At 40.2% G+C, this 20,569-nt stretch overlaps 1 protein-coding gene across 1 annotated transcript in view; it reads left to right on the plus strand.

Annotated features, from left to right (window-relative positions):
- Positions 1–20,569, plus strand: part of Arhgap24 (Rho GTPase activating protein 24) — a 389,929-nt gene that overhangs the window by 160,331 nt on the left and 209,029 nt on the right. Inside the window, exon 3 of the mRNA XM_041642135.1 lies at positions 18,242–18,329. Within this exon, the coding sequence (XP_041498069.1) occupies positions 18,242–18,329 (88 nt within the window). The remainder of the gene's footprint in view (positions 1–18,241; positions 18,330–20,569) is intronic.

Below are 20,569 nucleotides of genomic sequence, written 5' to 3' on the forward strand. Positions count from 1 at the left end.
AGAGATGACTAGGAGACGAACTAGGAGGTGATTGTGGAAGTAGTTCTACATAATATAGGTAACTATACAGATCTTATTTTTAACGGGGGTAATTTAGAAGATTTTGTGGGATTAATTATTAAATATGCCCTTAAGACACTGCATTTTTTAAGTTTTTTCTTTTTAAAAAATCTTTCCTCATTTTACATGCCAATCCCAGTTCCTGCTCCCTCCCCTCCTCCTGTTCCCCCCACCTTCCTTCACCCCACCCCTCATCCACTCCTCAGAAAGGGTGCATCCTCCCATGGGGAGCCAACAAAGTCTGATACATCACTTTGTGGCAAGACCAAGCCCCCCCCCCCTTCCTCCCCATCTAGGCTGAGCAAGGTATACCTCTATAGGGAATGGGCTCCAGAAACAAAACAAACAAACAAACAAAACCACTGAATGATTTTAACCACAGGTTAGTTGAGTTTCTCACATGAGCTGCCTAAGGATGCAAGGGAAACAGTTGGGAGATCAAGTAGGCTAGTTTAACAGTGACTCTTTTGGGTGTCAAGAACCAGCTAGTGTTTTAACACTTGGTAGAATTGCGAGTCTAAGACTACTCCTTTGACCTTAACCAGCTATAATAGACTGGAAGGTTTAGCAACACAGATTCGTTTCTGACTATCGTGAGGGGGAAAGACTGAGGCAAGAGCGTCAGCATGGCTCACAGAAGGCCACTCTTGTACTGTGTCACCACACAGCAGTGACATATAGGAAGGAAGCTCCTTGTATTTCCTCTTGGAAGAGCCCCGTCTAAGACCACTTACTCCATCTCACCACCTTATCTGTAGCTGCCTTCTAAGGGTCACATCTCTAAACACTGTCACAGTGGCTTTTAGATACTCGCTTACAAATGAGTAGGCCACAGATGCTCCAGAGAAGAGGCTCTTTCTTATGGAGTCCCCTCTCTATTTCCTTCCTTCCTTTCTCCTTTTCCAACATAATACCCATGAGATGAGATGTTTAAATCAAAGACTAGGGCAAGATACAAGGAAATGTCTATTGAAAAGTCCTACTTTTCAAAAAATAACACATCCTGACCCCCCTACTTAGTACTCTGATGTGACAATCCACCACCCCTTTATAACCTCTGGTCTCATTTGCTGTACTCTATTTTTCATCTTAATAATCATCACCATATTGTATAATAATACTTAATACTCTCTCGTTATTTGTTTTACTGACTGTCTCCCATCCAATGTAGGATTCGCTAATAGGAAGCATTTTATGTTTATAGATAGAACCGAATTACCTAGAATAATATATGACTCCTACACAATGTCTAATATTATTATTTAATGACAAAAAATTCAAACCAAAGCTAACAAAGTGAGTTTATTTGTTGAAAACTGACAGCGCTGAGGGAATGTTCTGACTACTGAGTGAATAGAGATTTTTAAACTCAGACCTAGCAATGGCTTTGACTTGCCTAGAGTGACCATTCAATAGATGCAATAAGAAACCACTATCTATGAGTCTATTTTGAAGACAGGGACGGTCAAAATTGTGCTCATGCACTGGATGTGGGGGTTATGGCTTATATGGCTTAGTAAAGCCATAGATGGTTAAAACCCCGAGATGGGCGACCATGGAGTGTCCACCTCAACTGGTGAATCTGTGACATAACCTCCATATCCAAGGCTCAAGGCACATTGCAGAGTAAGAACCAAAGGAACAGGAATCTACTGTGAGTGTCTCCTAGAAATGACAGAGAAACTTCACCCATGACCCTTATCAATGTGACTGCCTAAGTAAGATCCAAACAGGGACAATGCCAATAGACTTGCCAACTTAGAAGAAGAAAATCTCATGAGCCCCACCACTAGCCACTTGACAAGGAACTGCAGGAACCAAAGACTGTAAGAAAGGAGGGAAAAGTAATCATCTTCCCTAAGAATGAGCCCACTACACAGTTATCCAGTACCAAGAGGTCATCTCTGAAATCTTTTATATACAAGCAACACTGAATGCACTCAGAAGGTTGTATGCATTTATGCATGTGTGTGTACATGTGTTTGCACAATACTTAAAGAAAAGGAGGCCACAAATTTGAGAGGTCCCAAGGGTGAAGGAACACAGCCGAGGTTAGAAGAGGTAAATTATGTAATAAAATTTCATTTTGTTTAAAATGCAAAAAAAAAAGTAAGAAAAAAGAAAGGAAGGAAGGAAGTCCTTCCTTGAGGGTTCCCTAGAGGATGAAGTTGCCATCTAGGGGTCATAACAGTGAGAGGGGAGATAGGGGTGATGGTGAGGGGATTGCCAAGGAAAGACTAGCAGCTCAACTCTAGTGTCTTGTGTGGGTCAGCAGACCAGTCAGTGGAGGTGGAGTATGGACACAGGAAGCACAGTTTAAGGAAGGAAGTCTGGGTCAGAAGTGAGGATGTAAGAGCTAGTGTGTATGGGGATCTTTACACACTACCGCTGTTGAGAAGGTAAAAGCCCATTCTAATCACTTTTGTGTACCTGCACATATTTTTCCTTCCATGGTGTTTCTTTCAATAGGTAAACTCTAAATAAAATACTTTTTGATTCGTCTCAAGTTTTGTGGTCTTGTGAAAATATGCCTTATAATATTTATTCCTTGAAGGTCTCTCCCCCCCCGAATTTATAAAGTATATCCTGAATAGGAACAATTATTTCATTGCAATAAATAAAGTCAGTTACTCTGGGGTTTCTTACTGGTTCGTCACTATAATTAGAGGATTCTTAAAGGTAAGTTTCATAGGGAAATGACAACCACATCCTGTAAGCTCAGCCCCCACCAAGTCTTTTGTTTCTGCTTGTGACCACACCAGACCACACTTCCTATTTTATGAGTTCATTATCCACCCATTGTAGTCAGTGTCTAACAGCCAATAACAACCTCTTTTGATTGGACACCTTCATTGTACTTTTCAAAATCTGCATCTTTTTGCATGATTGCACCTTACTGTAAACTAAATATTATTCACAAAGCAGGCATTTGGAACAGCTGTCAGGAAAGCAAAATCTGTTCACAGCTTCTCTGGTCAGATATTGACTGATTGCAGTTTGCTCATTAGGACCAGGAATTGTTTGGGTGGTCCTGACAGATGTTTGAGAAACCAGTCAACTCTCAATTAACACAGACTAAAGGCCGAGGGGCATCGAGGTCCATAAGCTGACATATGTGTACTGCATGTGTTTGTAGAAGATTGAGGCTTTGCCTGAATGAAAACACATGGCAAACGGATTTAATAAAATTCTTCTTTGAACGCTGAGCAACCAAAGCATTTGCAGTTTGGTCCTAGTGCACTTTCTGCTCATCTGACAGGACAAAAATAACCAGATTTGACCCAGTTTTTCAGCCTAAAGCAAACTGTCCAAACAGTCCATCTGCCCCGTGAACATATTTCACCCATGATGAGTTATTTCTCCTCTGCTCCATTCCACCCAACATGTGAGGTGTGCTTGTCCTTCTTTTCCCTTCTGGTTTGCATGTATGTGTAGGAAATAACACACCCATGTACAGCAAAACTTCTCTTGGTGACTGCACAGAGAGCAGGAAGTGAGGGAGCTAGAAGGGCAAGTACACTTCGGGTTTGTAAAGGAGACAGAATAAAATGAGGAAGTTAGACAACCTTTAAAAAGCTCAGCTCATCTTATTTTAATTAAAACAGCTCTGCATTGTATTTACACAGACCATAGTTTCACCAAGTCTGAGGATCTCACCTCTTGGATGGCCGTTTTCAAAGTCATTACCACAGTGCCCGGGTGCCCTGTGGCTTGCGCTTCATATGTGTGTGTTGTTTTCCTGGTTTCTACAATCTCATGCCTGTTTGGATTCATTTCCAACCTGTGTGGAAATTTTCATTTGTTGTAAATGATCCTTCAGAGCCACTTCTAAGTACTAGAAGTACACGATATGATGCAAAGACTATGGAGAAGAATTTCCTTAGCATGGGGTGGATGGAGGAGGGACTGTGAAGCCTTGATGTGGGATAGATGGAGAGAGAACAGTGAAGATGTAGCCCAGAGCTGGCAGGGACATTGTCTAGGACATGCCTGTGTGAAAAGATTCTGGCATGAGGAAGGTTGGTGGATAAAACGAAAATAGCAACCTGGACACCAAATCCTACCAAGATTAGGACTGAGATTTCTGGGTCACTGTTGACAAACAGGAACCTGGAAGGAAGAAACTTGATGTTCACCAGGTTAAAGACAAACATAAGGCAACAAAAGAAACCTAATTAAATAAAACCTGCCTGGTGGCCAATGCCGTAGTTACATAAGAAATTCATTCACATGTTTAATTAATTTATTCAACTATTCATTCCACACAAACTCTTGACTTCCTGACACATGAAAGACACATATTTTTTTTCCTGTATGAGTTTGTTAAATATTAAAAAATGTTAACAAAAGTGAATAATTGCACAATCTCCATCTTTGAGCCTATAACCTAGAAACAAATAAAGATAAAATCAAGCCTTATGTATTATTATTGTGAGAAATTGATAAAAGAAGCTTATAGGCATGGAGTCCGTGAGCTTGGCTGGAGAATGCATGCTGGCACAGGAGTGTGAGCACTCGCCTATGCCTAGTATGCTGGCATGGTAGTGGCAAGCAGGTTGCAGTGCTTCCCAGTGCTTCCGGGGCATCGGCAACACTGCAGTTTTAATAGTCTTGTTTACTGAGGTCTAATTTACATATGAATTTATGATTACCACCCCTCGACTCCTCACTCCAAATGGCCCCTGCGCCATACCTGTCAAATTGAGACCATAAGAGCATTAATAGAGTGCAAAGGCCTGGTGGGAAAAGTGGAACAAACTCAGCTAACTTTTGCCAAATGGATCAACAGAACAGAATGTTCTGCCATTATTGTTTATAAGGTTGTGTTCTGTGAACTCTAAGGGTTGGGGTGAGGAGTTGGAGAATATGATATTCAGTTCTTTATCTTCAATTATTTTAAAATGTTTTCAAATTCATGACTATTATATTATAACGGGAAGGGAAAGAAAGAAAGAAAGAAAGAAAGAAAGAAAGAAAGAAAGAAAAAAAAAAAAAAAGAAAGAAAGAAAGAAAGAAAGAGGGACTGTAGGGGACATGGAGAAGGGATAATATGCTCAGCATCCATGATGTGTTGATGTCTTGTATGAAATAAAAAAAAGAAAGGAAGGTAAAATAGTATGAGCATATGTCCGTCTCAGACATCTGTCTTCAGAGCATGTGTCTGTCTTCAGAGATTGTACGCTTGGTCAGTGTTTGGAGTAAGGCACGGGGATGTCTTAGAGCCAGGTGTCAGCTAGGTACCTGTAATACAAGGAGGGGGTCTGAGGTGAGTTACCTCAAGAATCACAAATTTCTTCCTACTGGCACGTCTCAGAGTCTGGCGGACTCGGCAACTTCAAAGGTCTCTCTTCCTCTCAGATTATGAGGTATGCAGATAGAAATCAGCCTGGCATAAGTCTCAGAATTCCTCTTTCTGGTGGATGCCAGGCCCGCCAGACTGCATCCTCTTAATCACCAAAGATAGTTTAACCAAAAAAGTCATTTCACTACTAAATACAAATTGCTGAGGACACAGAGAAAACTTCTAGTCAGCAAAAACCTCTTACACAAAGTTTTATCTTTCATACTAAAATGACCTTTCACCATAAAGAGCTTTCTACAGCGACCATTTTCAGAACAGTATTTTCTGTGACTAACAATTATTAATGTAGTTTAACGATATAGTGAGAATGGATTTTCATTGGCTAGGAAAGATATTTTAATGAGAACCATGTCCTTCTTAAATATATTATCTGAATATATAAGCGGTGTTTTAATTTCTTTCTTCTGTAATATCACTATGCTCCTCTACAATAGTTTCTCAACCACTGTACATGAATAAATAGAATTCCCAAAGAGAGATGGTCTTTTTGTGTGTATCACGTTCTGACTTATTGAGAGGCTAGGAACTACTGGGTATTTTGTTCCTCATTTTCACTATGTCTGGCAAAACGTTCAAATAAGATTGTTTACTAATACTTCCATGGTTATGGCCATCAGGAAATTCAAGTAGAAAGAAAATTCAAATTGTAGCTCTCCAGAGAGGGCTAGATAAGCACATAAACCGTAACCAATAGCGGTTCCCAATGGGTTTTTATTTTTTATTAAGAACAGAAGCTATTGAAAATAGCGTCTGTGCCTTAGACAAGTATGCAGTGTAGAAACTTTCCTTGAGAAGAGAAAGAACGTCCCGGATTTTAAACTAAAACTAGTGCCCCATCCAAGATCAGGTCACTGAGTAGGGTGGCCTCTACCTGTGATGGAAGGGGATCCAGTGTGATTACTGAGCTCAAGTACTCACAGGGCATCTGCTTCAGGTCAGGAAGTTCCTGCTAATTCTGTGTTTCTTCCACAGAACAGAAGGCCACAAAGACCTCTGCTTTCTACTTCCCAAGCCCCTGTGGTTCGTAGGCGTGTAAGGATCTGGGTGACCGAGGAAATGACTGTTGAGAACACTGACTAGGTCATACACTTGTTGGCTTTCATTTCCTGACTTGCTGAGGAAGATTCCCTGAACACTAATCCTAGAAACTGGCAGACATCAAGCCCCGCAGTGCCTAGGCCTCGTGTGCTCTTCAGGATGGGCTACCTTCAGGAATAGGGCTTGTCTTTGTTAGCCGCTACTTAACATGGGTGGTAATACTAGACTAGAAACACACATAGCAATGTGTAATCTTTACAGGATGCTGAACTCTAATCAGTACCTGATGAATAGCAGCCTACAAGTGGAATAAGTCACAGTGACTGCTGTCTGCAAATCCCAGGCCTGTGTCAAGTGCCATGCTAAATACTGCACACACATTATTTAAATGTCAGACAAATTTTCTCTGTGGAAGGATCCCTTCCTTCCTTTTTTTCTCCCTCCCTCCCTTCATCCTTCTCTTCCTCCCTTCCATTCATTCTTCCTTTCAGTCCATTTTACTCATGAGAAATTAGAAGTGAAAGCATTTCTAATAACTTTTACAAAGTCACATATTTAGTAAGAAGTCAGATTTAAGGCCAACTCATCCCGCGCCTACCCCCACCCTTCCCCCGCTGCTCAGTCTAGCAAAAGCGCCCTAAGAGTTCACATACTTCCCTGCTCCCTTATATCACTCTGATCTTAAGTCAGGAGGCTGGAGGTAGAAATAGCCTACTGCTAGACTTTCTTCCTAACAGCACCAGGAACTTTGCAGGCCCTTTTGAATACTTCTGACAAAAAAAATAACTATTCACCTAAGAAAACCAATTTAAGTTTTCACTATCTATTATCATTGGTCAAAATGAGTTCTGATGGGAGCCTGAAAGGACAGAATAATCTTTTCTATAGTTTTTACAATTAATGAATTCCAAAAGCTGTACTTAGTTTAATCTCCGAATCATGGCCTGTATTACTTAAGCATGTGCTGTATTATCATTATTTTCATTTCACAGATAATGAGCCCACCGAAGGTGGAACGCCTTTATTCACCCCATCCAATAACCTTTTATCTGTGCTTCCTACTTCCTCGTACCAGCCATCCAGGAGTGAGACAGTCCTGCCCTTGAGGTCTTTGCACACCACAGCATTCTAGGGCTCAAATTCCTTCAGTTGTATTAACTAGAGATGAATTGTCATCATTCAAGAATTCCAGGAGGATTCAGTATGGCGTTATAAGTAGCTGAAAGTTTCAGAGCTGTCGGAAGTTTATAATCATTTCCACACCTCTGTAAATCTGTGGTTCGAAATATATCTAGAGAATGAAGTGTGCACACACACGCACACACACGTGAACACTCGCATGTGCACACACACATGCTTTATGTGTAAACACACGAACTGATGTCCAATACGAAATACTTTGTTGCTCAATGAACCGAGAACAACCTTTCCCAACACACACGGAAAGAGAGGGGACGATGACGACAACAGCTGTTTCTCGACTACTCGAGAAGCACAGAACTTTCCCCATACCGTGTTGAGCAGAACTCAAGTCTCGTGATGTCTGCTAGATACCAAAGCACCTGGGACATGACGTTTGTTAGTACACACAGGCAGAAAAGGAAACAGTCAAGATTTAGAAATTAATGACTACTATGATAACGATTTGCAAGTGAGAACGTGATTATTCCTGTGATACACAAGAGGCTGGCTAGTAAAGCATCATTTATCTCATGATGCAAAAATCACAACTTCATATGAGTAGAGGGACCATGGAGAGAATGATGATACACTAAACCTCTAGCTAGTCTCGTAATTAATGACCTTAAAACAATTCTCTGTAGAATGGAATTAAGAATATGTGTGATCTACTTCAATTCAGGTTTATCAGTTACCTTGTCAGTACATAAGAGGTTAAACAAGAGAACCGATTAAGAATTGAATACTCATCGCTCCCATTAGGTTCAAATATATTCCTAAAATATTTTGTAAATTATTGAGCTTGAAAAAAATGTTGTATATGAAATCAATACACGTTCACATATGCTAGCAGTAAGCAGTCCAATACCACATTTTAAAATAATGTCATGAATCAAAAAGATATACAAAGTATGTAATATATATCAACACATATACTATGTACCTATATAAATAAAAATGTGTAAAGATGCATATTTATATACAAAATACACTCATTTTAATTATTTGTTAAAAGACGTTATAAATCCTAACATAGTGTAAGAATGTTTATAGGTTGGAAGCCAATCTGACAAAGATTCTATTGATATTATATGAAATTTAGTAGAGTGTTTTTGAAGAAGAGTGTCACCATGTAGCCCAGGCCAACACTGAATCCACAGTCCTCCCAATTCATTCCCTGGATTTCTGGGAAGGCAGGTGTGTGCCGGCATGTGCCCTGCATGGTTCATATTGTGAGAAGGGAAGTTTGTTTATGGATTCAACATTGATGGCATTTAGAGAGATGTATTACCAAACAGTTTCTAATGCTGTCTGGAACTATAAAGGCTTAAGTAGATGGGCTATTTATAATAGTGACTATAGCAGGGGAACCTGTACCATCAAATATGAAGGTTCAGCAACTAGTATAGTATAGCATCAGTTCAGGAATAGACAGAGAGTGAAGCAACAGAGTAACCAAAAGCCTAGAGACAGATCCTTGCCTGCATGGAAGGGGAGGAGGCATTGCACCTGCTGGGAAAATCAGCTGGAAGGAACGGGCTTCTCAAAAAACAATTTTTTTTTGGGGGGGGGGAGGTTATTTATCATTTCTCCTTCCTAGAAATATTCTTAGTATCAGATAAACCTCCTGCATTTTACCCTTTCTTAAAACAAAAGGACACAGAGGTGCACCCTTTAACGACCCACTCATAGATCTGATTCCTGTTACATCACAACTTTTAGAGTCATTGAGAGTGACTGTCTTTGCTTGCTCATTTCCAGGATGTGTCCTGCAGCATGCAAATGCACACACACACACATACACACACACACACACACACACACACACACACACACACACCAGAATTGCATTACTTCTCTGCCACCATTATGAGATTATTTTTGTTAAGCTGACCCATGACTTCCTTCTGGCCAAATCCATTTGCTAGCTCTCTGATTATGCCCTCACTTGACCATACAACATCATTGACCTGGGCGACTGTTTTTACAGCGATTTCTCATCTTGCATTCTATGGTTGTGTGGCTTCCTCTCCATTTCTCTCATCCCTCCAGCCTTCTCTGGGGACCTCTCTCTGCTGGAGATACTCTAGCTGGAAGCATTCTCTGAGCATCCTGTTTTTAGCTGCCAATTTATCTCTCCCTCACCTTAGTTTTTCGCAATATGGTCATTGGTTTAGCTATAACTCTGGATGGATGAATTTCCAAACTAAGTTTTCCAGCCTGAATCTCTCTTTGGATATTAGCATTTATACATGCAATTCCTGTTTGTGATTTCCCTGCAGTAGAGAAGGTATTTCAAACATGTCCTTAGCTGAATTCTTTCTTACCGCTCTATTTTCCCCTCCCTCCCTCTTCCTTGTTGCAACACATGAGATCACCCATGTTCTGTGCCTCTCAAGGGTATGGCCATTATCCTCACTATCTCTCTCTCTAAGCCTCATAGCTAATGACAGCATCTCCTATCTCCCTTTAAACACACTGCATCCAATCCCTCTCTTCCTCCACTTAGAGGCTGCTGATCTGTGTGCTGAACTCATGGAAAGTCTTGATTCTATTCTCATCCCTCCTATAGAGTTCACCTGCTATCAGTTTGATAAAACTTTTCTTTTAAAAATACAAATTCTGTGATCTAGTGCGCAACACCCTTCAAAGCTTCTGACTGCACCGAGGTTAAAACCCAGATGAAGTGAACCCACACCCAACCTCCCAGCAACCATTGCCATTCTCCTTTCCTTCTCATGTGGGCAGGTGTTTCTCAGCACTCAGGACTCAGCAGAGCTGTCAGCTGATGAAAGGACTTTCCTGGCCAGTAGTTCTAAAGCAGGCACCCGGACTCTTCCAAATCTCACACCTCATCTTAATTAATTGCATAGTACTCACATTGTGAAATAATTTATTTATGTCCTTAAACTCATTTACTTATAAAGGAGTCTGCATGTTTTCCTAACCTACATGTTAGGAGCACAAATGGCAGCACAGATACACTTTCTTTACTCTGTCCATCGTTAGCTCTTAAAACATTACCTGACCTCAGAAAGGGATGGACGGAAATTCAGGTTTGTGTCATGTTACAACACTAATGTAGGGAATTCAAGGTTGCCACAACAGCAACCAAGGGGGGTGGGAATGTAGTTCAGTGGTGGAGAGCTTGCCAGGTCTGTGCGAGGCCCCAGGTTTCCTACACTGCAAACAAAAAGCAGCAGCCATCAGAATCGTTGCAGGAAAGGCTCACTGTTCAGTGTGTTTGGGAAGTGGGAAGATTGGAATATTAATATTAATGGAAGTGAAATGAAAGCAGGTTTTCGTTAGATGGCTGTGCTGTCTCTGGTTACATGCGTGGGGCCTGCTGGGAATGAGTGTTTGGAAGTGAAGCCTCTTTATCACAGTGGTCAGCACCTAATCAAAGTAGCGAAAGGAATCAATAATGTCAGAGTAGCTTGGGGTAGATTCCTGGAACTCACATCTCATATCATATGATATCCTGGGAGAACGTCTATGAGAGCAAAATGATTTCTGAGATGTGAAATATTTGACTATTGAACTTCAACCTTCAATCTCAGGTATTCTCTTGAAGGTATTTTACTAAGCAAGAAGAGTAGGGGTACTTGCAGTATTTTTTCTTTTCCTTTTAAACAAAGGTGTCTTTATTTATTTATTTATATGTAATCCTTCTCATTTTTATTGTTTGATAGGATTTTCCCCATTCCCCTTTGCTCCTCCCCTTTCCCCTTCCACCCTCTTCCCTGCCCCCCCCCACACACACACTTTCTCAATTTACTCAGGAGATCTTGTCTTTTTTATTTCCTCTTTAAGGACCTCAATCATCTTCATTTTAATGACACTTTCTTATGCTTCATCTGTGTTGGGATGTTCAGGTCTTACTGTTGTGTAATCACTAGCTTCTGCTGGTCCTGTATTGCTTTTTGTGTTGCTGAGTTATTCTTATTCTTACCCTGTTGTCTGCCCATCTCCAAAGACACTTGATAAAATCTCAGAAACTGACATTGGGGATCAACCTAAAGACCAGAAATGCAAAAAAGCCAGCCACTGGCCTTCACCTAGACCTCAGTCTGAAAATGGCAATCCTACCTCCAGGAATCTCAGAATGAGACTGTGTCCAAGAGCCGTCTCCTCCCATTTTATAATCCTCTCTAGTTCTGGGATTAAAGGCATGTGCCAATGGGATTAAAGGCATGTGCCAATGGGATTAAAGGCATGTGCCAATGGGATTAAAGGCATGCACTTCCCAGTTTTTATGGCAACTAGTGTGGCTACCTGGATTAAAGATGTTTATTACCACTGCCTGGTAGTAAGGCTGACCAGAGGGGCTGTTTGACTCTCTGATCTTCAGGCAAGCTTTATTTATTAAAATACAAATGAAATGCCACTACACATCTCTTCTTCCAATCAGTAAGGGTGGAGCCTGTACTTTGGAGGGATGCATCCCTCTACCTCCAATATAGCTGGGAGCTGTGTCTCTGTTGAATGCTCCCTCAGGTGCAGGCAGGATTGAGCCCACAGTGATCGCTCCTCCAGGAATATAATGGCCCAAGGCTCGGATGTTCACCCCTCTAGGTGCACATGGAGCTGAGGCTGAGGCTCTCACAGTCTGATTGTTTCTGAGATCACTGCTCTCTCCTGGCGCAGCCTGGACCCACCCCCTCACTCTGACTCTGTCTCCTATCATGGTCAGGGACAGCCACTTCATACACCTCATATTGATGCTGTCTCTTGGAGCGGCCTGGGCCAGCTGTCTTGTGCTGACACTGTCTCCTGGCACTGGTATTTTTTTTTCTTTATTTGTTTTGACAAGAAAGACATAAGTAAGTAAAAAGAAGTCTGTATCTGTACTTGATTTCCTTGTACACAGGTGCTTGGGTAACATTTTTGCACATGTTTAAGCTGGCATACCCAGCAGGTTCTCAGTTCCCAAGTGCAAGGATACGTGTGTCTAGAGTAACAAAGTCTGCATGCTCTATCCTTAGTTCTGTGAATTAACTGAAACAGTTTAGAACATAACAGTTTCAGTTTTTATATTTTTTTAAAAGTAATATTCTTGCCAACTAAGAATTCTGAAGAAAAAAGAAACTAAAGAATAATAGCCATCAGTATAGTCGAAGAGTAGTACTATTTCTGTGGGCTTTCCCCCCCACATAGTATGTTCATTTGGGATTTCTTTGGCAAGTAGAGAAAATATTAATGTAGCTCACCTCACCAAGGCCAGCTGGACTGTGACTGAAAAAGCAGGGGATAAAACCAGACTCTCTGAATATGGCGGACAATGAGGGCTGCTGAGAAGCCAAGGACAATGGCACTGGGTTTTGATCCTACTTCATGTTCTGGCTTTGTGGGAGCCTAGCCAGTTTGGATGTTCACCTTCCTAGACCTAGATGGAGCGGGGAGGACTTTGGACTTTCCACAGGGCAGGGAACCCTGACTGCTCTTCAGACTTGAGAGGGAGGGGGAGAGGAGTGGGGGGAGGGGGAGAGGAGTGGGGGGATGGGGAGAGGAGTGGGGGGAGGAGGGGAGGAGGGGGAGGCTGGAAGGAGGCGGAAATTTTTTTTTCTCAATAAAAAAAAATAAAATAAAATAAATATTAATGTAGTTTCAAGGTGACAGCTGTAACACTGAATGGGTTTTCTTAGAAAGACGCTCATTGTTAAAGCAACCCTGATATCCAGCCCTGAGTTGATTCTCTCCAGCTGCAGCATGTTTTTCTTCCATTTCCAGCTTCCAGGTTTAATATGAAAATGAATGGCATGGCACTGAAGAACTTTAAAAACACTTTTCCTTTACCATCAGCAAACCTTTGGGATCACTGCAGTCGGCGTCTTCTGTTCGTCTGGTGCTAGATTTAGCTGCTAGACGCTACCTTTCAAGGTTAATTCTGGGTCCTGAACACTAGAATGTTAACTGCAGAGAGGGTTTAATTAAAATACGGCTTATGTGGGGCTATTTTACCACCACTTTTCTGGTCCACTGATGATGGCTTATTGGATTATTTTACCCCAGGGTCTCAGAGTTTTTCCCCTAATAAATATTTAACAGCAGTGACACTTTCCCTCTTTCTTTTTGTTTCATAAAATATCATAAATTCACAAAGTAACAACACCCTCCCCTCCCACCACATTCTTCCCACTCCCTCTTCCTCCGATTTTCCCCCTTCTTCTTCCTCCCTTTCTTTTTATTCTACCATAGACTTTACTTCAAATTTTTACTTTTTAAATTTGAAAACCCTTTTTAATAATTTTTTATTTGCACCATTCCCAATCCTCTATCCCCCTCTCCAGCTCTTCCTCTGCTCCCTCACTTCCTCTCAAATTCATAACTTCTTTAATGATTATTGTTACATATAACACATGTAGGCACACACATACATTCATGCACATATACATATATGCATGCACGCAAGCACGCACACACAGCCTACTAAGCCCTCATTTGTATTTTCTCACCTTCTGAAGACATCACATTTACAATTATTTTCCTATGAGAAATAATAAATGCTGTAAAATGACCCTGTGCTGGAGAAGACCTGGCAACAGTGGAATCACACAGAAACTGTATTAATTAAAACACTGCTCAGCCTACTAGCTCAGGCTTCTTATTAACTAACTCTTACATCTTAAATTAAACCATTTCTATTAATTTGTGTGTTGCCACATGGCTGTGGCCTCCCAGTAAGGTTCTGCCCAGTGCCTGTCTCCTTTGGTGGTTCCATGGCCTCTCTCTGACACTGCCTTCTTTCCTCCTCTGTATCTGCTTGGAATTCCCGCCTTGCTTTATTCTGTGCTGCCTTAGACCCAAAGCAGATTCTTTATTATCCAATGGTAATAAAGCATATTCACAGCATATAAAGGGGAACCCCACATTAACTGTCTAACTCCAGAACAGTCTTTCTCAAACCCAAAACCATTGTTATAAATGCCATCGTATGACCAGAGCATTTGTAGATACAACCTTGTTCTTCTCTTAAGTATACGAGTATCCAGTTTGCTTTTAATAACAAGGCCTTGTATAAATTAGTTTTATACCCTTATGTCTCCTTTGAGTAATTCTTAAATATGCTGTATGGCATCCAAACACTACTTTCTTCACTTAATTTTTCTTGTCATTTTATTCTTCAAGTCTAAAATGGGCTGCAAATAGTTACGCACTATTTAGCTTTAGCTGAGTAAATTACTTGATACAAATATAAAAGAATCAGTTTGTGTAGCCACAATAAAAACTATTGAATAATATTTATTTTCCTTATCTCACCTCAAATAAAAAAAATCTCATCAGAAATTCAAAATGACACTACTTTCTTCTTTAAGCTTTCATGATTATTGTTTATGCTAGAAAAAGAATCTTATAATTGTGTTCAAGAAACTAGCGAAGTGTGTACATCTTTACTGTACAGACATACTTTTATTCCAATCTGTTCCAAAGGAATAATCCTCATGTCTATTTTCAACAGAATCTAGCCTTGCTCTAAGCTCTTATGGCTTTGGTTCCCTGGTCTGATATTAACTAGAGATTTCTTTTTAAGAGCAAGTTAAGCTGAAATCAAACTGCAAACATACTTTGTTTTCTTTTACCGACTCTAAGCTGCCATACTATGAAAGATTGTATTTATCATACTCCATTTTGAAGTTACAAAGGTACAATATGTAAAGGATATGACCATTAGAAATAAATATAAATATAATTTAAGTCTGAATATGCTAACTATTAGCGTGTAATTATTGCCACCTATTCTAAACCATCAGAAATGTTATACTCCCTTCCCCTGTCTGAGTCTTCTTCTTCTAGATATCTCCAGTTTGTAGTGCAGCATCTTGAGCATCACGGTACAGTAGAGAACGCTGAAAGAAAAAATATGGACACTTGCACCCTGGCTGTTGTGTAACTCAAGATCCCAGCCAGAAAATCACAGTGTCATTCCCAAATGAAGAGTAGAGTCTGTGTCAAGTAAACCATCAGAAAGTGTCATGAAGGTTAATGGGAAGTCTGATGCTTTAAAAACAAGATGTAGGCTTTATGTAATCCCTGGAGGAACTCACTGATGACAGTCATTCTCTGTGCTAAACTGGATAGGGTGAGGGTTGGGAAAAGACTCCTTGAACGAAGTATTACTTCAGACAGCAAAGAGAAGATGATACAACATAAAGGGCAAAATTCTGGACTTCGGAGTCCAGCCAACTTTGAATATGACTTTTAAAATTGTTTTTATAATTTATTTTATTTTTAATTATGTGTGTCTGTGGGTGGCCTGTTACCCATATGCAGATGTGTGTAGAGGCTTGATGAATAGCATACTTGGACCTGGAGTTTCAGGCAGTTGTAAACTGCCTGTTAAGTGTGCTGGGGAGCAAATTCATGTCCTTGGAAGAACAATACATACCCTTAACCACCTAGACATTTCTCTAGCTGGAATATGGATTTATTACACTAACAGTGCACATTTACTCACAGTAAATATATACATATATATTTATATATGTCCAAGTATAAATAGTTAGTTTTAATTATATGCTCGAAATGCTAGGCATTAGTCACAAATTAAGAATCAATTAATGTAATTGTAATGTTATGTCTATCAAATAACCAGAGAGGTAATATCTTAGTATTATGGGAACATGATAACTTTTCTAAAAAAAAAAATAGTTAGCTAGATCATAGAAAAACCACAGAAAAAGCTAAAGTTTGATGAAGGAAAATTAGCTTAGGAAGAGAAAAGGGTATGAAAAGAAATGGGTCGGAAGAAGCTATCCAGGTCTTCATTCTAGAAGAAAAAAAATGTCACAAGGTACTTTTATAGTGGAAAGGAGGAATTAAACATTTGTTTCTAAAGGATACTCATATTGCATTGAAAACCAGATTGGAGATGCTAAGAGCATTACGAAGAACCCAATGAAGAGATTGGGGTACACTGGCATAGCAGATCATACCCCCTGGCACAGAGGAGGGATGGCAGTAAACTAAGGGTGGAAGGCAGATAATAGCTTCCATAGCTGTAGCTTTTGCAACTGAGTGAAGGATGCTGGTAGGCACTCTGCTAGGGAACTTACGGTGAGGACTAGGTGCAATTACATTTTAATTTTAATGTAATTTAATTGAGTTTAAAATACCTTCTTAAATAATGCAGTTAGAAATGTCGAACATGCTCTGAGATGACAAGAGTCATTATTAGAGACATCTTGATGCTGAATGTCTAATCGTTATTGAAGTCATCAATGTGGGTGAATGTGAACGATTAGATAAAGAATTGTTAGAAGAGATGGACTCAGTGGACAAGTCTTTGGAAAATTATGTCATAAGGGCAACCAGAGTCAGCAACTGAGACTCCACCAACAGAGATGCAAGAGAGAAACCCAGAGAAAACCAAAGCAGCAAGAAAAGGAGGTGCTTCAAGAAATAATGATCAGAGCCCAGTTGAGTGGCCATGCCTTTAATCCCAGCACTTGGGAGAGTAGAGGCAGGTGGATGCCTGTGAGCTCAGGGCCAGTCTGATCTACATAGTGAGTTCCTGGATTGCCAGAGCTATTTAAGGAGACCCCATGTCAATAAAACACACAAAAAAAGAAAAAGAAAAGAAACAGCAGTCAATAGTTTGATACTTCATTGAGAACTGAGCTTCATCAAGCATATACCTTAAAAGGGGCATGCACCCTCAATCACAGGTGCAAAGACAAGGCTACAGTGGTACGTGTGAATAAATGATTCAGTATAGGCAAATTTTGCTAGATAAAGAAAAAATAGGATATAATATGGAATGAGTTATTAAGGACACCTTTTAAAAATGCAGTAGATATTTATGTTTGCCTTTACTGGTGGAAATGATCCATTGAAGAGAGAAAAATCACATAAGAGGGATAATGAAAACATCTCAGTCCATTTTGTGAATTTAGTAGAATCACTGAGACTGGAAAATTTATAACGAGCAGAAACCTTTTGGTTCACATTCAGGAGGCTATGAGCCCAACTGCAAGGGACCAACATCCTGTCAGTGTTGCCCCATGGTGGAAGGCAAGGAGGGTGCTAAAGAGAGCACGAGATAAAATTTCAACCTCACTTTATCATAATGGCCATTAATACACTTAGATTCTGAAGAATTCTCACAATTTCTATTCTTCCAGGCGATCTAATGCCAAACAATATTGCATTAATATTAAATTTCCAGGCTAGAGGGCACATAACCAACTCTAGCAAGATAAAAGGCTAATTTGAACTTTGGCATAAGTTATTTTTAATGCTTTCATCTTGAGTTTTTATGGTTATAAATGGAAAAAAAAATATCTACTCCTTAAGATTATACCAACCGTGAGATATTATAGGATTGGTAGAATGCCCAATAAATTTGCTGGCATGCAGTACACTTTATAAACTGATACTTAAAATGAACCCAAAGTTAATGTTGTCTAACACACATGAGATATTCAACAATATGTACTAAGTGTAAATGAATGTCATTATGACTTGTGGGATTTGATTATCATAAATGGGAGTGGGTTTGATGAACGTGGCCATTTACTGGGTCACAGACACAACTTGGATTCTCAGTTTGCTGCTGCATGGAGCTTGCCCTTATGATGACGTTTGGGGAATTTGTGTTTACAGGGTACTATTCTTCTGCCTGGAAATAAAGTCATTGAGCATCCATGCAATGAAGAGAGCCCAGGGAAATTCCTTTTTGAAGTCATTCCAGGTAAGATCAATTTTCTGTTTTGATTAAATTATTGCTGTTTCGTGTGGGGGAAAGTGAAGACAGCAGGTTTTGATCTCCTTCAATTCTGGCTAAAAACATTAATTGAGAATACAAGCATTTGCTTTGGCTATCATTTACACAGACAGTGACGCCACGTTTGCACACAGATACAAACAAATGTGCACATGTGTGCATGCATGTGCTCATGGCCACAGGAGGTTCATTTGCCCACGAGACTCCTGATTTGGCTGGAACTGATGAGATGGTATTGTCAGGGACCGTGTGAGATGAGCCTAATTTTATAAGGATCTTGTGATGGAAACTTATCTTGAGATCCATTCAAATTCTGTTCCCAGAGGATTATCTGATAAATTCCCTTGCAAAACTCCTTTTTGAATAAGTCTTTTCAAGTTAAAAAAAAAATCTCTCAGTGCCCAAGTAAGAATTATTACAGTCCTGTGTCTCTACTTTGCTTCCAAACAACCACGTACACATGTCTGGCCTGTGGACCGAGGATTTGTCTCCCAGGTCATCAAGAGTGTTCAATATCTGCAACATCTGTTCACTTTGCTGTGTTCATTCTTCTTGGCTATCCGCTCCTACCCGGTTTAGTCTATCTAACCCATACGTAAATCTTAGAATAGCCCTGAAACTGTGCCTCCAAAGCCACAGCCTATGTCTTTGATAAGTTCTTTGGTGTCTCCTTATCCCCTGATAAAAATAAAAGGGGGTGAAGAGTGTGTTTTTATAGAGTTGGCATTGGGCAGCCTGGTTGGTGTGATACGGCTGATTTCCATGCAGTGTAGGGTGGGTGTGAATTGATTCGTGTATGTAATATGTAATTTGTATCAATAACGCCGGCACAAAAGCAGTCAGTCTGACCTATTTTCCCAAATTAACAAAGACTGGGATTATAAAACGTGGAAGCATATTTTCCCCCTCGGTGGAAACAGCTGTAGCGTTGACCTCATCAGGCTCAAGATGGAATCCATGACTAAATGTTAATTAGTGCAGCTGAAGTGAAGAAAGGTTAGTCCGATGTGTTGTGTTATTTGTTTCCCTCCGGGGAGAACACACTGTAAGAAACCTGACTCTTGTTTGCCCTATAAAAGTCCTTTTATTCTTACTTCTTAGAGGAATACCTCCGATGGAACCAGATTCCAGATGTTGCAGAGGCTTTGAAGTATCAGTAGAGGAAATCTCTTTCTCTATTTATCCTCTCACACCAGGGCCTGTTGGCTTTTAAACCAGTATGGTATTAAATGGATGGCTTTGGCTTTTTATCTCTAGTAATAACGTCAAGAGTCTGTCCACTCAGTCAGTTTGCTAGCTGTCCATAGATGGCAGATTTTAGAAAAGGCTCTGTTGTGAGGTGGGCGTTCTTGAACCAGTGTTAGAGTGCCATGTCTTCAGGTCTAAGACACTGTGAAAAATTCATTCCAATATGTTTTGCCTGGGCACGTGTCTTACAGACAGTGCACATGCTGTAGGGCCTATGATACACTGCATTGAAGACACTGAAGGCTACGTGCTAAGAAGTCTGGAGTCTGTAGAAGTGTGCAGGGAATTGGGTCTCGATGCTATTTCCATAGCAGTACTTACAGGGTTCTCACACCTCTAGTGAGACAGGTCGCTGTCTAAATCATCAGTGCTGTGAGTTAAGATTTACAGTTCCACATGGTCTTACAGAGCACCGAGAGAATGTGACAGTTGTGCTTTCAAAGGGAACCTAGAAGCTCACAGACAACTCTGAACGTCAACTCTCTTTGTTACTAACTTCAGTAACTGGGGTTTTATTTCTGCAGAATGACGTTCCCAGGCAAGTACCTGTGTGCTCAGTGTAAGAATATGGAGATCTATTGTATATAGTAAATGCTGGACTTTTGAAAAATTAGGATTATTTACAAACAGCAAGACACTTGCTTTATCTTTCCAAATGGGAATGGCAATATGATATTTTCCAGTTTTTCCAACTGCATAACGTTTTAACATGGGAATTTGAGAGGTTACAGTGAAATGTTTTCATTAATCGGAAACTGAAGGAAGAAAGAATTGGAACTATATGGCTGGCACTTTGTATTACATGTATTTGTCATATATGCATACATATATGTGGAAAATCTATATTCTATATTGGTTATCTCTGTAGAGTTCTCAGTTGTCACCTTACATTTTATACATAATAAATACAGAGCCAACATACCTGTCCTTATGGACATATATGTCAGACTCTAACTACC

This window comes from Microtus oregoni, unplaced genomic scaffold (assembly GCF_018167655.1).
Source record: "Microtus oregoni isolate MIOR12 unplaced genomic scaffold, Mior012 000072F_ref0000427, whole genome shotgun sequence".
Classification (NCBI taxonomy): Eukaryota; Metazoa; Chordata; class Mammalia; order Rodentia; family Cricetidae; genus Microtus; species Microtus oregoni.